At 45.0% G+C, this 13,450-nt stretch overlaps 1 protein-coding gene across 3 annotated transcripts in view; it reads left to right on the top strand.

Annotated features, from left to right (window-relative positions):
• The window catches only part of TMEM266 (transmembrane protein 266), a 78,937-nt gene that overhangs the window by 63,582 nt on the left and 1,905 nt on the right, over positions 1–13,450 (top strand). For all 3 annotated transcript variants that reach the window (XM_040570696.1, XM_040570697.1, XM_040570695.1), the window contains exons 11-12: positions 3,680–3,866; positions 12,114–12,164. In XM_040570696.1, the coding sequence (XP_040426630.1) occupies positions 3,680–3,866; positions 12,114–12,164 (238 nt within the window). The remainder of the gene's footprint in view (positions 1–3,679; positions 3,867–12,113; positions 12,165–13,450) is intronic.

A 13,450-nucleotide genomic window follows, 5' to 3' on the forward strand; every position in this document is an offset into this window, starting at 1 on the left:
ACACGCCACCGTAGCATAAGAGAGTTTTGGTTTGCATTTGTAAGCAGTAATATTGAGCTGGGTTTTGACCCTGTCTTGCGCTCTGCCATCTGTGATGGAGCTATGGTTTGCGTCTCTGTGGAGCATGTTGTATGAACCACTTCGCATCACTAACAGTCAATGTGGGAGTGTAACAAACACTGTTATTACAGGGAAATACCCTCCTCTGATAATAAAAAAAATGACAGTTACATACACAATAGTATCTAATTATGACTTGCCACTCTTTTAATGACTACACAGACTTCAGGGCAGACTTCAGAGACCCGGACACTAACCATCTGAGATAGTGAGACAGTGTAAGGGAGAGCCTGTGTTAACCAGCTGCAGCTGTGTGGCCTTGTAGGCAACGTCGGTTCTTGCTGTTATCTTTCTGAACATCTCTGTGTGCTGTTATTTGCCTTTCATGTGATGTTGAAGTCCCGAGCAGTGTGCTGCTTTCCTGTGAAGGTAATCCTTGTATCTGCTCTTGCCAGTTGTGTGTTTGGTCCTGAACTTTACCTGTCTAACCCAGTGGTAGACAAACGTAGATGTTTTTTGCAGCAAACAACACAAGAGGGTTCACATAGCACTTCAGAAGCAGTGGATGAGTGCACTCCATGGGCACTGCATGAGCCAAGATGTCAGACCTGGCTTCCAGTTTATTCTGCAACATGACAGTTGTACCACCTTCATAAGCAGCTGCTTCCTCTACTGCTGCAGACAAAGGCATGCATTTCTGTCCTTTAAGCATAAGATGGCAGCAAAGCCTCTTCTGTTTCTGTGGTACCAGAGTGAGTAGCTGTTCACCTGGGTAACTGGTGGTCACTTTCTCTGTGGATTCCAGTTTTGCATGTGGTCTCTGTGGTTGGAACTCAACTAAGGCAGTCAGTTTTGCTATCCAAATAGGAAGTGAAGAATTGTTTGTAAAAAGTGGAGTTATCCGGTGCAGAGATCCCAGGCAATAGTTGCAGAATGCTACTTGGTCTGGCATGTCAGGCTGAGTGGTTTATAGCTTGTTGGCAGAGCCATTTTAAACAATAAAATTCATGAACTCATCTGTTAAAAGCTGGATGGTGCTTGTGCATGGAAATTTTAAGGGTTAACAGTCATCTATGGATTTAAAATATTTGGAAACCGTTGCTTTATTAATTAGGCAATGCAAGGGGGAGTCAGAAAGTTGGTCTCTTCCCCCATTTTTTCTATAGGTCCACCATAGCAGGAAGGATTGCTTGGTTTGCATCCTTTTGCACAGCTGTAAAATGCAGAGATTCTCTTCAAGCTTTTGAAGCTTGAAGATTTAGCTACAAGGTTTAGCCTATCTTCATAAATGCTTAAGGTGGCTAAATGGGGTGTGATGCAGAAATAGAATTTTTGAGCTCACTTTTAAGTATTTATCTATTTGTGTTATAAAATGCCTGCCATTTTTTCTCTTCCATGAAAAAAAAAGAAATTGTATCTTGTTTCTAGGCCAGAAGTAAGCATTTTAGAAGCACCATTTATTTTTCGGAGACACAGGAATATTATTGAAGGATGAAACATGAAATGTAGAAAGAAAGTAATGATGCCTAATTCTTATTGCCTTTTTGTTTGAGCTAGGATTAAGCAATAGTTTAAAAAAAAAATCTCCAAATATATTTTTTACCCTTCACTTTGATACGTGTTTCTCCTTTTATACCAAGAGAGCATTTGAAAGGGTGTTTTTTTCCCCTTAAAGGTGAAATATGAGCTATTTGGTGGTTTCTCTTTCCTTCTAAAATTCAAGAATAAAACCTGAAATTCTCTTTGTTGTAAAATCAAGCTCTCGACAGCCCTTTCACTGCTGAATGGCACATTCGTACTGCCACCTCTGAAATGGGTGTCTGAAGCCTCGGGAAGGGGGTGCCTGGGGAAAGAGTTAGCTGTCCCATTTTGCTACCTCCTAGCTAGTAGGTAACCACACAAATCACCAGCTGGAACCTGCCATGGAGATTTCATTGACGGATCAAGGAGCAAGGCCGTATTTTGATGTTTGTTGACACTACCTGACTCTTCTGACTGCCACAGCCAGAGGCCCTTTGATAAGAGCAACAGGCATTTCATGCAGCATTTTCATGCAGCATTTCATCTGGCCTGCATCTGCCAGACCGCTGTCCACTGATTTAAAGAGAGAAGAAGCTGCAAGCTTTGTTAGATCCCTGTAGCAGGTGGTTTGAATGTGACCAGAGAGGTTAAACTGCTCTTTTGCTCTCTAGATTTGAGTTCTCTCAGCGGACCTTCCGATGACCGTAAGCTCCTTTCTTTATGCTTGGAAAGCAGATAGTCTCCAGATATGGCAAGTTGGAATCCCTTTTTCTTTTCTCTCTCTTTTTTACCAATCTAAAATCTGTGGAAACTCTGTCTTGTTTCCCCTCCAGTCACTTATGCGGCTTGGAGGAACTGCTGGTGCTCTGCAGCGTACCTGGTGTTGGTGCTGTATCTCCTGTGGACCGCAGGGAAGCAAACTAGGTCAGCTGAAGGATTCCAAAATCTGATGGCAAGGTAGATTGGAGTCAGCATGTGAGAGCCAAGAGCCAGAGCCAGCTTCATTTAGCTGACATGCTGTTACACACTGGTTTTCAAGCATCGAGGTGCTAATTCCATCTCTGCTGTAAACACAGAGTGACAGGTGCAGTGCGGCTGCTGGAGCTTCATGCTTTCCTATGGCTTTTCAGGCCTTGAACTACCGGAAGCCCAGCAGTGCTGCATTTTAAATCCCTTAGCCTGTTACTTGCCTCATTTGCTTTCCCTTCTCAGATTCTTTATAATTAGATATGACTTGGTCACTGCTGTACTACTGATCTTAAAAAGAGTTTGAAGAGGGGAAGGACAGTGGGATTTCATAGAACTTTTATAAGGTTTTAAATGATCTCTGCAGCCTTTCTGGAAAAATGATTTTCCTTCTTGCATTACGGAAGACATGTGGCTGTCAGACACAGGAAAAATATGCTGTGTCCATCAATCAAATTGTACCTGCTAACTTCTGTCTTCTTGTCTGTGTCTGTTTTATAGCATCAGTCCTGAGACAAATCCTATTCTGACTGCAGAATGCCATTAACTGCTGTAGCTCATATATTTAAGGAGAGTGGACAGGAAAGTGGCAGCCTGCCCCCAGGAGTTTCTGCACACTGGGGAGTACAGAAGACTTGAGGCTGAAAGGGTTCCTCAGTGTCCCTCTGCTTTGCCTAGAGTTAGTGGGGGAAGACCAGTGCTGGGTGCTGCCGATAGAACCTTCCTCCACAGAAATCCCCGTTATGAAGTCTGGCAAATTAGGGATGTTTATCAAGAATCTAAATACCTAAATGCTTATCAAGGGTGGTCTTCTGTAAAGGTTTTCTTTAATTTAGCAGTTTCATCTGTAAGAAATTGTCCAAAGGCATATTTTCAGGAGGCAGAGGTATACAAGACAAAAGACCAGCAGGAGACGGTCATTATTTTTAGACGATATGAACAATGGTCCAGTCACATGAGCTGTGGGATAGTATCAGCACCTTGGACTCAAATCCCAGCCTAACCACATTGTGTTTGCTTTCCCCAGTCTGTAGTGGTTTAGTGATAAACCGAATAATAGGTATCAAGCTGTAGAACATGGATTTCTGACCATGTTCACCTGACATGAGTACGTGTTGTTTTATTCTTCCAGTTCGAGATCAGACAGCTGAGAGCCCACCTTGCTCAGCAAGATTTGGACCTGGCTGCAGAGAGAGAGGCCGCGCTGCAAGTCCCCCATGTACTGAACAAACAGAGCAGCAACAGATACAAGGTGGTGGCAAATGAAGATTCAGACGATGAAGGCACCGAGAACATCACTGAGTTGCAGACTCCACGAGGTGAGTGCTGTCTGTGTGCTGCTACCTACCAGCACAGCTGTTCCCTTGCATGGAGTGACTAAACCCACAAAATACTTTCACTCTGCTAGTGACTTGATTACTGTCCCTGGAAACTGGATTTTCCCATTTTTGCAAAGAAGCTGTGTCTGCTCCAAAGTGGCAGGAGCTGTTATATTTATGAACAGGTTCTGACCAGAGCCAATAAAATGACTCGGGATGAAAATGACAATGATGTACCTTCCCAGTGTCCTCACGTTTATATCCCTCAAACACTAAAGCAGCAGCAGCCAAATTGGAATTGGCAAAACAATAATCACTCAGAGGTAGAAGCAGGGCAATCGAGAAGAACATTGAAAAACAGTTTCTGAGATTGGCTGCTCGCATTTCTGCGGTTTAGAGAGGACCCGGGGCAGTTCTGAATTGATGTCATGTCTCACAGCTTCTACTTTGTCTGTCTGCACAAAAACCTGGTTTGTAAGTATTCATAGTATTGTATTTTTTCATACTGGTTTTAAAAGTATCAGGTTAAACTTATTAGGCCAGATTAGCCTCACCTGTGAATATTGTGACAAGATAGGTTACATATCTTGGGAGTTAGTTTGGCCAGTTTTTCACCCTTTATTTTTGGCTGTTTTTTTTGAGTCCATCTTCATCCAAGCAAAGAGTCTCATGTCTGTTGGGAGGTACTCAGGAGCATGTATATACATGTAATAGGAATACAGACATAGATACGTAATTTCAGCCATGCAAATCCATAGAAACCTGCGTGTCACATTTTGTTCTGTGAGCTACGTTATGTTTTGTGAATTGAGGAATACAAGACTGTCTCCCTTCTACTAGTCCCAGCCATCCTGCTCACTGCCCCGCATCCCAGCTTGCCTACCAGGGTTGGGCGATTGCCCACGCACCAGCTGTGAAGCTTGCCTTGCCTAGAGACTATGCTCTCACTCGGTGCTTTAAAACTGCCAGTGCTGGACAGCCCACGTGTGCTTGGACAGGGCAGGTCTGGTGCCAGAAAAGGAGCATTTGCACACTGTAGGCAGCTCCTGCTCACCTGTCTAAGTTTTACGTGCCTGTGGTGAGGAGCAGTCCTGTGGGTGGTCTGTGAGCTGTCTGTTGGGCCAGGTGTGTTGTTCAGGGGAACACTACTGCTTATATTTACCTGGACCCGTGTTATTTTTGTCACTGAAATGCTAGAGCAGAAGGCTTTATTTGAAAGGACAGCTCTTTGTCCCGTGGTCCCCCAACGCTCACAATGGAGGACAGAATCTGTCATGGTTTCACTAATGGTTACCGTAATATCCCAGAGAAGACAACATTTTTCACCATGGTGATACGTTAGTCTTCTCTGAACGTCCTAGTTTGGTCATTTTGGTAGATGAGCAGTATGTGAATAGATATGAATTACAGGTTTGCCTGGTATCTTTGCCACACTCCTTAGAATTTAAGGCACAGAAGAATTTTAATCAAAAGTTTTAAGAGAAAAAGCTCACCAAACTTTTTCAAACTATATTTTTTTCATTCTCTACATAGTAATGAAAGCACGTAGAAGTTGTTTCTGTTTCTTTCTCTTTAATAATAACCGAGAGCTAACCACAATTCAGCTATTAATTATTCCTGATTCGAAATTGTGTTTAAAAGCAGGCAGTTGAGTAGGCTGCCCCCTGAAATGCATTTCCCCCTTTTCTGTAGGATTTCAGAGGTTTCCCCAGTGGATATATTATAATTTATGCATGTGTTCCTTGAGGGTTACATTTGGACAACTGTGCACAACCAGAAAGTGTTGTGCTCAATTATAAAAAGGCTTGCTGAAACTACAGTGCTGTGGAGGTTAGTCTAATTTTTTTTTCTGTGCAAGGTATTCAGTCCAACTTCCAGGTTAACACAAGTACTCATTATTTGTTTCTCTCTGTAAAGTTCTGGCCACACATGCAACAAAGCAGGAGTGATTTCCATGTTCAGTAAGGTTACGTGATGAGAGCAATTAATGCTTTTTACTGGAAAAAATATGTCCAGCAAATAAGAAAACGTGCATTACTTCACATAACAGATAAGGTGTGGTTATGCTATATTTAAACATTCATACTGAGAATATAGAATTAATTTCTGATTCCCAGAGGTCAACTAAAAGCAGAGGAGGAAATATTTCTTTTGAGCATTGTACCATATATTGCATACAAAGCCTTCGTGGATACATCATTTTGAGTGCTTTTCTTCAGAAGCTAAATTTAGGTCATTGAATGTTTTAAAGTTGTCCTTTATGTTGAGTGAGGCAGGAGTTGAACAAAAGAAATTTCCTAGGGCCTTATAGCAAGGCCTTATACCATCTGTGGTAGTATCCATCGTGGTGGAGTACTGAAAGGGGGCCCAAGTGCAGATTGCATGAGAAACCACAAGCCAAGCAATAATGTTCAGTGCTGTAGTTCACAATCCAGATAGCAGTCAACTGAGGCAGTCAACAGTCAGCATGGATTTTGCATGATTTTTGCATGGGGTACACCTGGTGGAAGAGGAGCATGTCCTCAGCTGAAGGGGCCCCCGTTTACACAGCATGGGATGGGTTTATCTGGTTGGTGTAGGATCTCCCATCAGACCAGTGAGGTGCTCATCAGACGTGGCTCTGCAGAACAGAGGCTATCGAGACATTTCCTCTAGGTCATTTCTGCACCTCCTGCTTCTCATGTGCTGTCGTTATCCTGGCTGTGCTGTCTTCAGGGCTTTCCACACCGCTTGTTCTGCGTGGAAGTGTAAGCCACCAGTGTTTTCACCCCTGACTTTTTGGGTTAAAGGTTATATATTGCCAGTTACTACTCTCTCTTATCAGACCGCATTAGGAATTGTTTTGCGTCCACTTTCTCTTAGCTGTGTTTTTCCTCCTTAAAGACTCTAGAGTGATGACTGCAGTTAATCACCCTTTGTGCTACATTTGTGAGCTTTGAAAATCATCTGTAATTGCCTATTACAGTGACTAGTTTGAGGAGAAATAAGGGACCAGGTTGCTAATACTGTTAAAAGAAAAGCTACAATTCAAAGCCACAAGCCAGCAAAACAGGCTCTGGGGGGTCCCTTCTCTTACGCTCTGGCAGAACACGAGCCCTACATACAACACCTGAGGGCAGGGTATGGCATGGAATGCATGTGTTTGTGCCAAAAGCTTTGTCAGCCTTCAAAAAAATCACCATCTTTGGAGAGCCCTGGGTTCTGCCAAACCAGCAAGCTTTAGTTGGCTAGAGAACATATGGCAAGAGAAAACGGGATATTCCATCTCAGGCTAATCTCATTTCCCCTGTCTGCATTGAACAATGGAAACATTGAGCACAGAATGCTTCATCGTGGACGGGTTATGGAATAAAAGAGCATTCAGTCTTTTTGCTCATTTCCCTACCTAGGAGTTTTATGGGACAGTGCATAAGCTGAAGCTCCTCAGGGGCTGTAGCTGTAGCTTGTACTCCGGTATTTATACCGGATTTTGTGGAACCATTTAGTGCAGCGTTCAATAAAGCAAGTCAAGTAACCCCAGCATCACGTGGTATGCGCAGCACCTCAGGGAATTGTGCAGACGCACTGTGGCCTGCACCAGGAGAGTGCTGTACGTACTAGCTTGTTTGGAAGCTTTCGGTACATATTACTGCGCAGCTTTTCCTTGTGTGGATCTCTTTCTCATTGTGATGAAGTACCCTCATTGCTGGTGTGAGACTGGGAGAGGCAAGAGTTCCAGTCTAGTTTTGGCAGCCAGTCACCAGCGGGGTCCCACAGGACTTAATGCTAAGGCCAGTTTTCACAATTGTTCTAAATGATCTAGACACAGGACTTGAATGCGTGCTAAGTAAGTTTGTGGGTGGGTGATACTATATTAGGAGCTGTTGACTCCCTCAGGGGTAGAGAGGCCTTGCAGAGAGATCTTGGTAGACTAGAGGGCTGGGCGATTACCAACTGGTATAAAATTTACCAAGAGCAAGTGCTGGATTCTGCACATGGGATGGGATAATCCTGGCTGTATGTTCAGACTGGGGGATGAGAGGCTGGGGAGCAGCCCCGCAGAAAGGGATCTGGGGTCTTGGTCAACAGCAAGATGAGCATGAGCCAGCAGTGTGCCCTGGGAACCAAAAGGGCCAACCGTGTCTTGTGGTGTATCAGGCACGGCATTGCCAGCTGGTCGAGGGAAGGGATCATCCCGCTCTGCTCTGTACTTGTGTGGCCTCTGTTCTTCTCTAAATGATGAAGGACTTTTTCTTGATGAATTTTTGCCTCATGCAGTATGAAACTGGTCATGGCCAGAATGACATCTAACATTTTCTGCTCCTGCACAAATCATTTTTACTATTTAGTATACAAACCTCCAGGCTCCAGGGAATTCCAGGTTCACCACACACCATATAGCCATTAATACTTCCTTCCAAAATTTATTATTCTGTAATCTCTCCCATAATATATAAATTACAGTCTCTAGAGGAAATTCCTCATTTTCTTACATATATCATCGCAATTCTTGAAGTTCTGCAGTAGTTTAAAATTAATGTGCCAGCTTTATACTCATTTGAGCAAGAACTGGATCCCCGACTCTGTTAGTTCCCATTGCAGGAGGGTTATTGTAGCTATTCGGAGGTGAATTTCCATGTTTATGGGGTTATCGGTAAGTGGTTTTCTTTGTGGAACTGCTGCAATTTATGTTCTTGCTTAGAGAAAAGTAAAGCTTGCTCTCCCCATAGGTACTCAGCGTTCTGCAAGCGAAGGAAGTGGGATATTGGCAGTAGAATATGAAAAAATCTGGAGCTTCAAAGGGCTCCCTGTCAGATTATTGATAAGCTGTCTGGGAAGGCAAATTGGGGCACCGGAAAGCGTTTTGACAGTTGTTGCTTGCGAGGCAGTCTGAGCTGGTTTAACACTTCTGTTTTTTCAACTCTTAAGCCAGTTCCTTTGGTGATCGTCCATTAGTGATCTGAAGAGAGCCCTGTTACTGCAGAGCAATAGATAAAAAAGTTTTTTTCAAATGTTGAAATGTATCTACTCTGAAGCCTTCACCTGGGAGTGGTTATATCTTATGTGCACTCCACTTGGCCGCTAAACACCGTGAATCCTTGCAGGAGGTTGGTTTTGGCTTCTCCCATAGGTGCCGGTTTTAGGCTTTTGGGTTCTCTGCACTGATATCTGGACAGAAATACAGGAATTATACCTTAAGTAACGGTTAAGTAAATGTGTGTGTAGTTAGTGAAGCGAGGCTCTTGAATTTCATACTCACCAAAGGGGCGGGGTAGAAACTCTTTATCACTTCCCAAAGTAGAGACCAGTCACGTGTGTGAGGTTGAAGCTGTCTCCCATCACTGATGTGTGGAGGTGTGAAGACAATGCTGACAGGTAAAGGAACACAGAACGGGAACACTTTCCACTGTCCAAGCATGCAATCCTTTCCATAATGATCCCTTTTGTAAATGGATTGTCCTCCACGTAAAGGCAGCGAGCTATTTCCCCTTATGATGCTATTATAGCACTGGTCCAGCAACTCACTTTCATAAAATTATTAGAAGCCTTTTCCCAGTTCCTGGGCTACACTTACTCATTGCCAGTTTATAATATTTTGTTCTTGAATCCTTTTCCTTAAATTATTCTCATCTTACCCTGGTGTTTACCCTGAAAGTTCTTGTTTCATCAGTATCCATATTCTTTGTCAAATTACGGTTTTCTAGCTGCAACAAACAAAGCTGTTTTGCAGAGGCAGACCCAGGCTCCTGTGTTTGCTCCAAGCTGCCTGTCACAAGCCAGCTCAGATATGGATCTGCCGATCCATATTTACAGAGAAAAGAAAAAGCGTCGAGAGGTCCCCCAGGCCATCCCATGCCCAAAGCCATCAGCCATGGCCATGCAGATGTCTTGGGTCTCAGCCCTGTTCAACTGAACTCACAGTGCTCTTGCAGCACGATCTGCTAAACCAAGGGCCAAACCAACCCAATACCTTGTCAGTTAAGGATTTTGGTTTTCTGTCCCAGAAATATCTGCTAACAATGGATCCTGTTCCATGTCTTGGATTTTCCTTGCAGACAGTGACTTTCATCTCAGGTTCATTTCTTAGTTAGAACCAGGTTGAATCTGTTGCTCTGTTTTCTGTGCAAGCCAACTTTGACAGTTCCTCTTGTGGTGGATTATCTCACGTGCTCAGGCATCCATCCAGCTTCTTCAGAGCCTGTGTGAATGGAAGTCATGTGAGCGCTGCAGCTTGCACCAATGAGGCAATCTGCCTTCATACAAAAGTCTTGTACAAGGTGCCAGCTGGCTGCTCATATTTCCTATTGGCACAAACTTCCCATGTCGCTAGAGGGAAAAGTGGAGACACCTTTTGGGGCCAGCAAAGCAGAGTGGAAAAAAATTCTGCTCAGGTCATCTTACGCAAGACCAGAAAGGTGAACTAGGCACAGCACAGCCTAGGGAGCATGCATGTGCCTTTATAAATGGACATACAGGTGAGCAGTGAGCTACACTTGGACTGCCGAGGAGGAGAGGAATTAACGTCCGGCTGAGAATTTGGTTACATGTTCAGATGACCAAGGTCAGAGCAAGCTGAAATTCCAGTGCATGGCAATTTGCAGGGGAAAACTCCCTGGGAAGGTTACAGCTTCACCGGGGAATTTTCCCCTGTGGACCACCAGTGTGCTCTCAGAAATGCGTGCATTCTTCCTCCTTTATGTCCCTTCTGTCTTCTTTTCTTACTGCACCCCAGTGGCACAGTAAGGCTGTGTCCGTTTCTTGCCAGGTCACATTGTGGTGGTGTTACTGGCTAGTTCCTGTTGCAGTTCCTACATCTAGAAGTGTTCAGGGGGCAATAGGTTGGTCCTATAGCTTATGCCTTGAAAAACTTTCCTGCTCAGTGTGTCTTTGTCTTTTTAAGCTCCTTGCTTTCAGTAATGAAGGATATAGTCAGAGATAACGGGAATTGTTTATAGCCTGTGATACCCCAAATAGCTGAGACCCCCCACATGGCTAAGATAAGTTTGTCCATTGTCAGTTTGCTTTAATGTAATTATTCAGAAACTTAATCTGTTGTTGAAATATTTATCCTGCTGTTGTTATTCCAATGCTCTTTATTGCTTTTTATTCATGAGAAACTACTCAAGGTAAAAAAAAATATATATTTTATACACACAGACACATGTTTGTAGATACTATTTACATATATACATAGAGAGAAATGTACACATACATAAAATCACCTAGGGAGCGATGAGGTTAATAGGCCATCACACAATGACATGACCTGAAAGCAGGCAGCTGTGCCGGTCGTGCGTGCAAGTGGTCACACACGTGGCCAGGCCAAAGGGTAAAGCTTAGAAGTAGACAGTGAGTTAAATATGATGAAAATACATTACCAAAAAATACACATATGCAGTTGTTTTCTGAATGGATCTGAAGGTTCCCTGCCTGAGCAAGAACCGGTATCTCTACAGGCTGGCAAGTTTGGTAGCATTTAGAGCATGAATTATGTATCATAGAAGTGAAGTGTATTTTAGTAGCAGATAGCTGAAAAGCCTTGCAATGTACTCCTAATCCAGCGGCATTGCCTTGAGCTACTCTGAGGCCTCTTTGTCAAACGCAGACATTAGCACAAAGCACACCTCTGACTGCAGGCATTTAAAGATCAACAAGGGCCAAAAAAGCTTTTAAGAGCCAATGAAACCAGGAAAATGACCATGTTTCCTTTCAGTGTCAGGTTAGATTGCCTTCTTATGAGTGCAGCTATTTCAGGTACAGAGTGCTTAGTGGTTTGGGTCTTGTTGCATGGAGAACGCGTTCCCCAGAAAACATCTGTTTCCTTCACCTGCAAACCGCAGTGTGCTGTGAAAAGGCAGGGCTGTAGCCGCAGGACCCCAGGGGAACGAAGGGAATCTGGCTCAAAGGGATGATGAGCACGGTTTTCTGAAACATGGTATCAGAGGCAGCACTTAAAAGGAGAGAATGCTTTTAGAGCGCACCACACACTGCTAATCAGGCAGGTCCAATTCCCAGGGAGGTCCAAGAAAGAAATGTACCAAAGGAAAAGCCCCGCTTGAGTTGGTTCCTGTCAGCCCCTGGGGCTGGTGGGGTGTGGGGCAGCATCCCAAATCACACCTGGTCTGGTCTGCGGGCCCAACAACACGCAGACAGCTCAGGTGGTGCTCTGGGCATGGAGCACAGAGGAGTGTGTTTCACAGTCTGCCATTTCAACCATTTAATCAGATGCTGCCTTTTTTTTTTTTCCTTTTTTTTTTTTTTTTTCAGAAGATGACATGAATAATTACATCAGTCGATACTACAATGAACCTAGCAGTGGTAAGTTTTGCTTGAAAATGCAAATGTAAACTGAATTTTTGCATCCTATTGTGTGCTGTAAGCCCAGCGAGACTGAATGACGATGTAGCTCTGTCGCAGAAATGAAATCCAACCATGCATCTGGGGGTTGTGGTTGACAGCAAGCTTAATATGAGCCAGCAGTGTGCCCTGGCAGCCAGGAGGGCCAACCGCATCCTGGGGTGCATCAAGCACAGCATCGCTAGTCAGTTGAGGGAAGAGATTGTCCCGCTCTACTCTGCGCTGGTGCGGCCTCACCTCGAGTACTGTGCGCAGTTCTGGGCACCACAGTACAAAAAGGATGTAAAACTGTTGGAGAGTGTCCAGAGGAGGGCGACGAAGATGGTGAAGGGCCTAGAGGGGAAGACACATGAGGGGCGGCTGAAGTCACTTGGCAGCTTGTTCAGCCTGGAGAAGAGGAGGCTGAGTGGGGACCTCATTGCGGTCTACAACTTCCTCGTGAGGGGGAGTGGAGAGGCAGGCGCTGACCTATTCTCCTTAATCACTAGTGATAGGACCCACAGGAACGGTGTCAAGCTGAGGCAGGGGAGGTTTAGGCTGGACATCAGGAAGAGGTTCTTCACCGAAAGGGTGGTCGCACACTGGAACAGGCGCCCCAGGGAAGTAGTCACTGCACCAAGCCTGCCTGAATTTAAGAAGAGATTGGACTGTGCACTTAGTCACGTGGTCTGAAATTTCGGGTACACCTGTGTGGCACCAGGAGTTGGACTTGATGCTCCTTATGGGCCCCTTCTAACTCGGGATATTCTATGGTTCTATGATCTGTTGGGTTTCTCCGTGAAAGCCTGTTCCAAAGCAGTAACTTTCCAAGGGATGAGGGAGCTCACCTTTGCATCACGTCACTTGCAGTAGTTTGAAGATACAGGCCAGGACCCCGGCTAGCCAGGTTGTTTGGCCTCCAGAGAGGTGCAAATGCACCCGAGAGTGAAAAGCGGGGACAGGACAAACAAGCAGAAAGGGCGGGGCGGGGGTAGCTCAGCCTAGCCCTGTGCTGGGAAAGAAACCTTTCAGGAAGTGTAAAGCCAGGGGTAGGGAGCCCTCGGTGGCACCCGTGCTCCATGACTGGAGGCCGGCCTTTGCATAGCGGGGCCCCGACAGGACGCCTGTCAGGCTGGGGGGGGGGGGGGGGGGGGGGGGGGGGGGGGTTACGGCGCGGCACGGGAGCGCTTAAAGGGGCATAGGCGTGAGGCGGCCGGGGGGGGTGGGGTGGGGCGGTGGGGGTCTTAAAAGGGGAACGGGAGTAAGGT

Source organism: Cygnus olor, chromosome 11, assembly GCF_009769625.2.
Source record: "Cygnus olor isolate bCygOlo1 chromosome 11, bCygOlo1.pri.v2, whole genome shotgun sequence".
NCBI lineage: Eukaryota > Metazoa > Chordata > Aves > Anseriformes > Anatidae > Cygnus > Cygnus olor.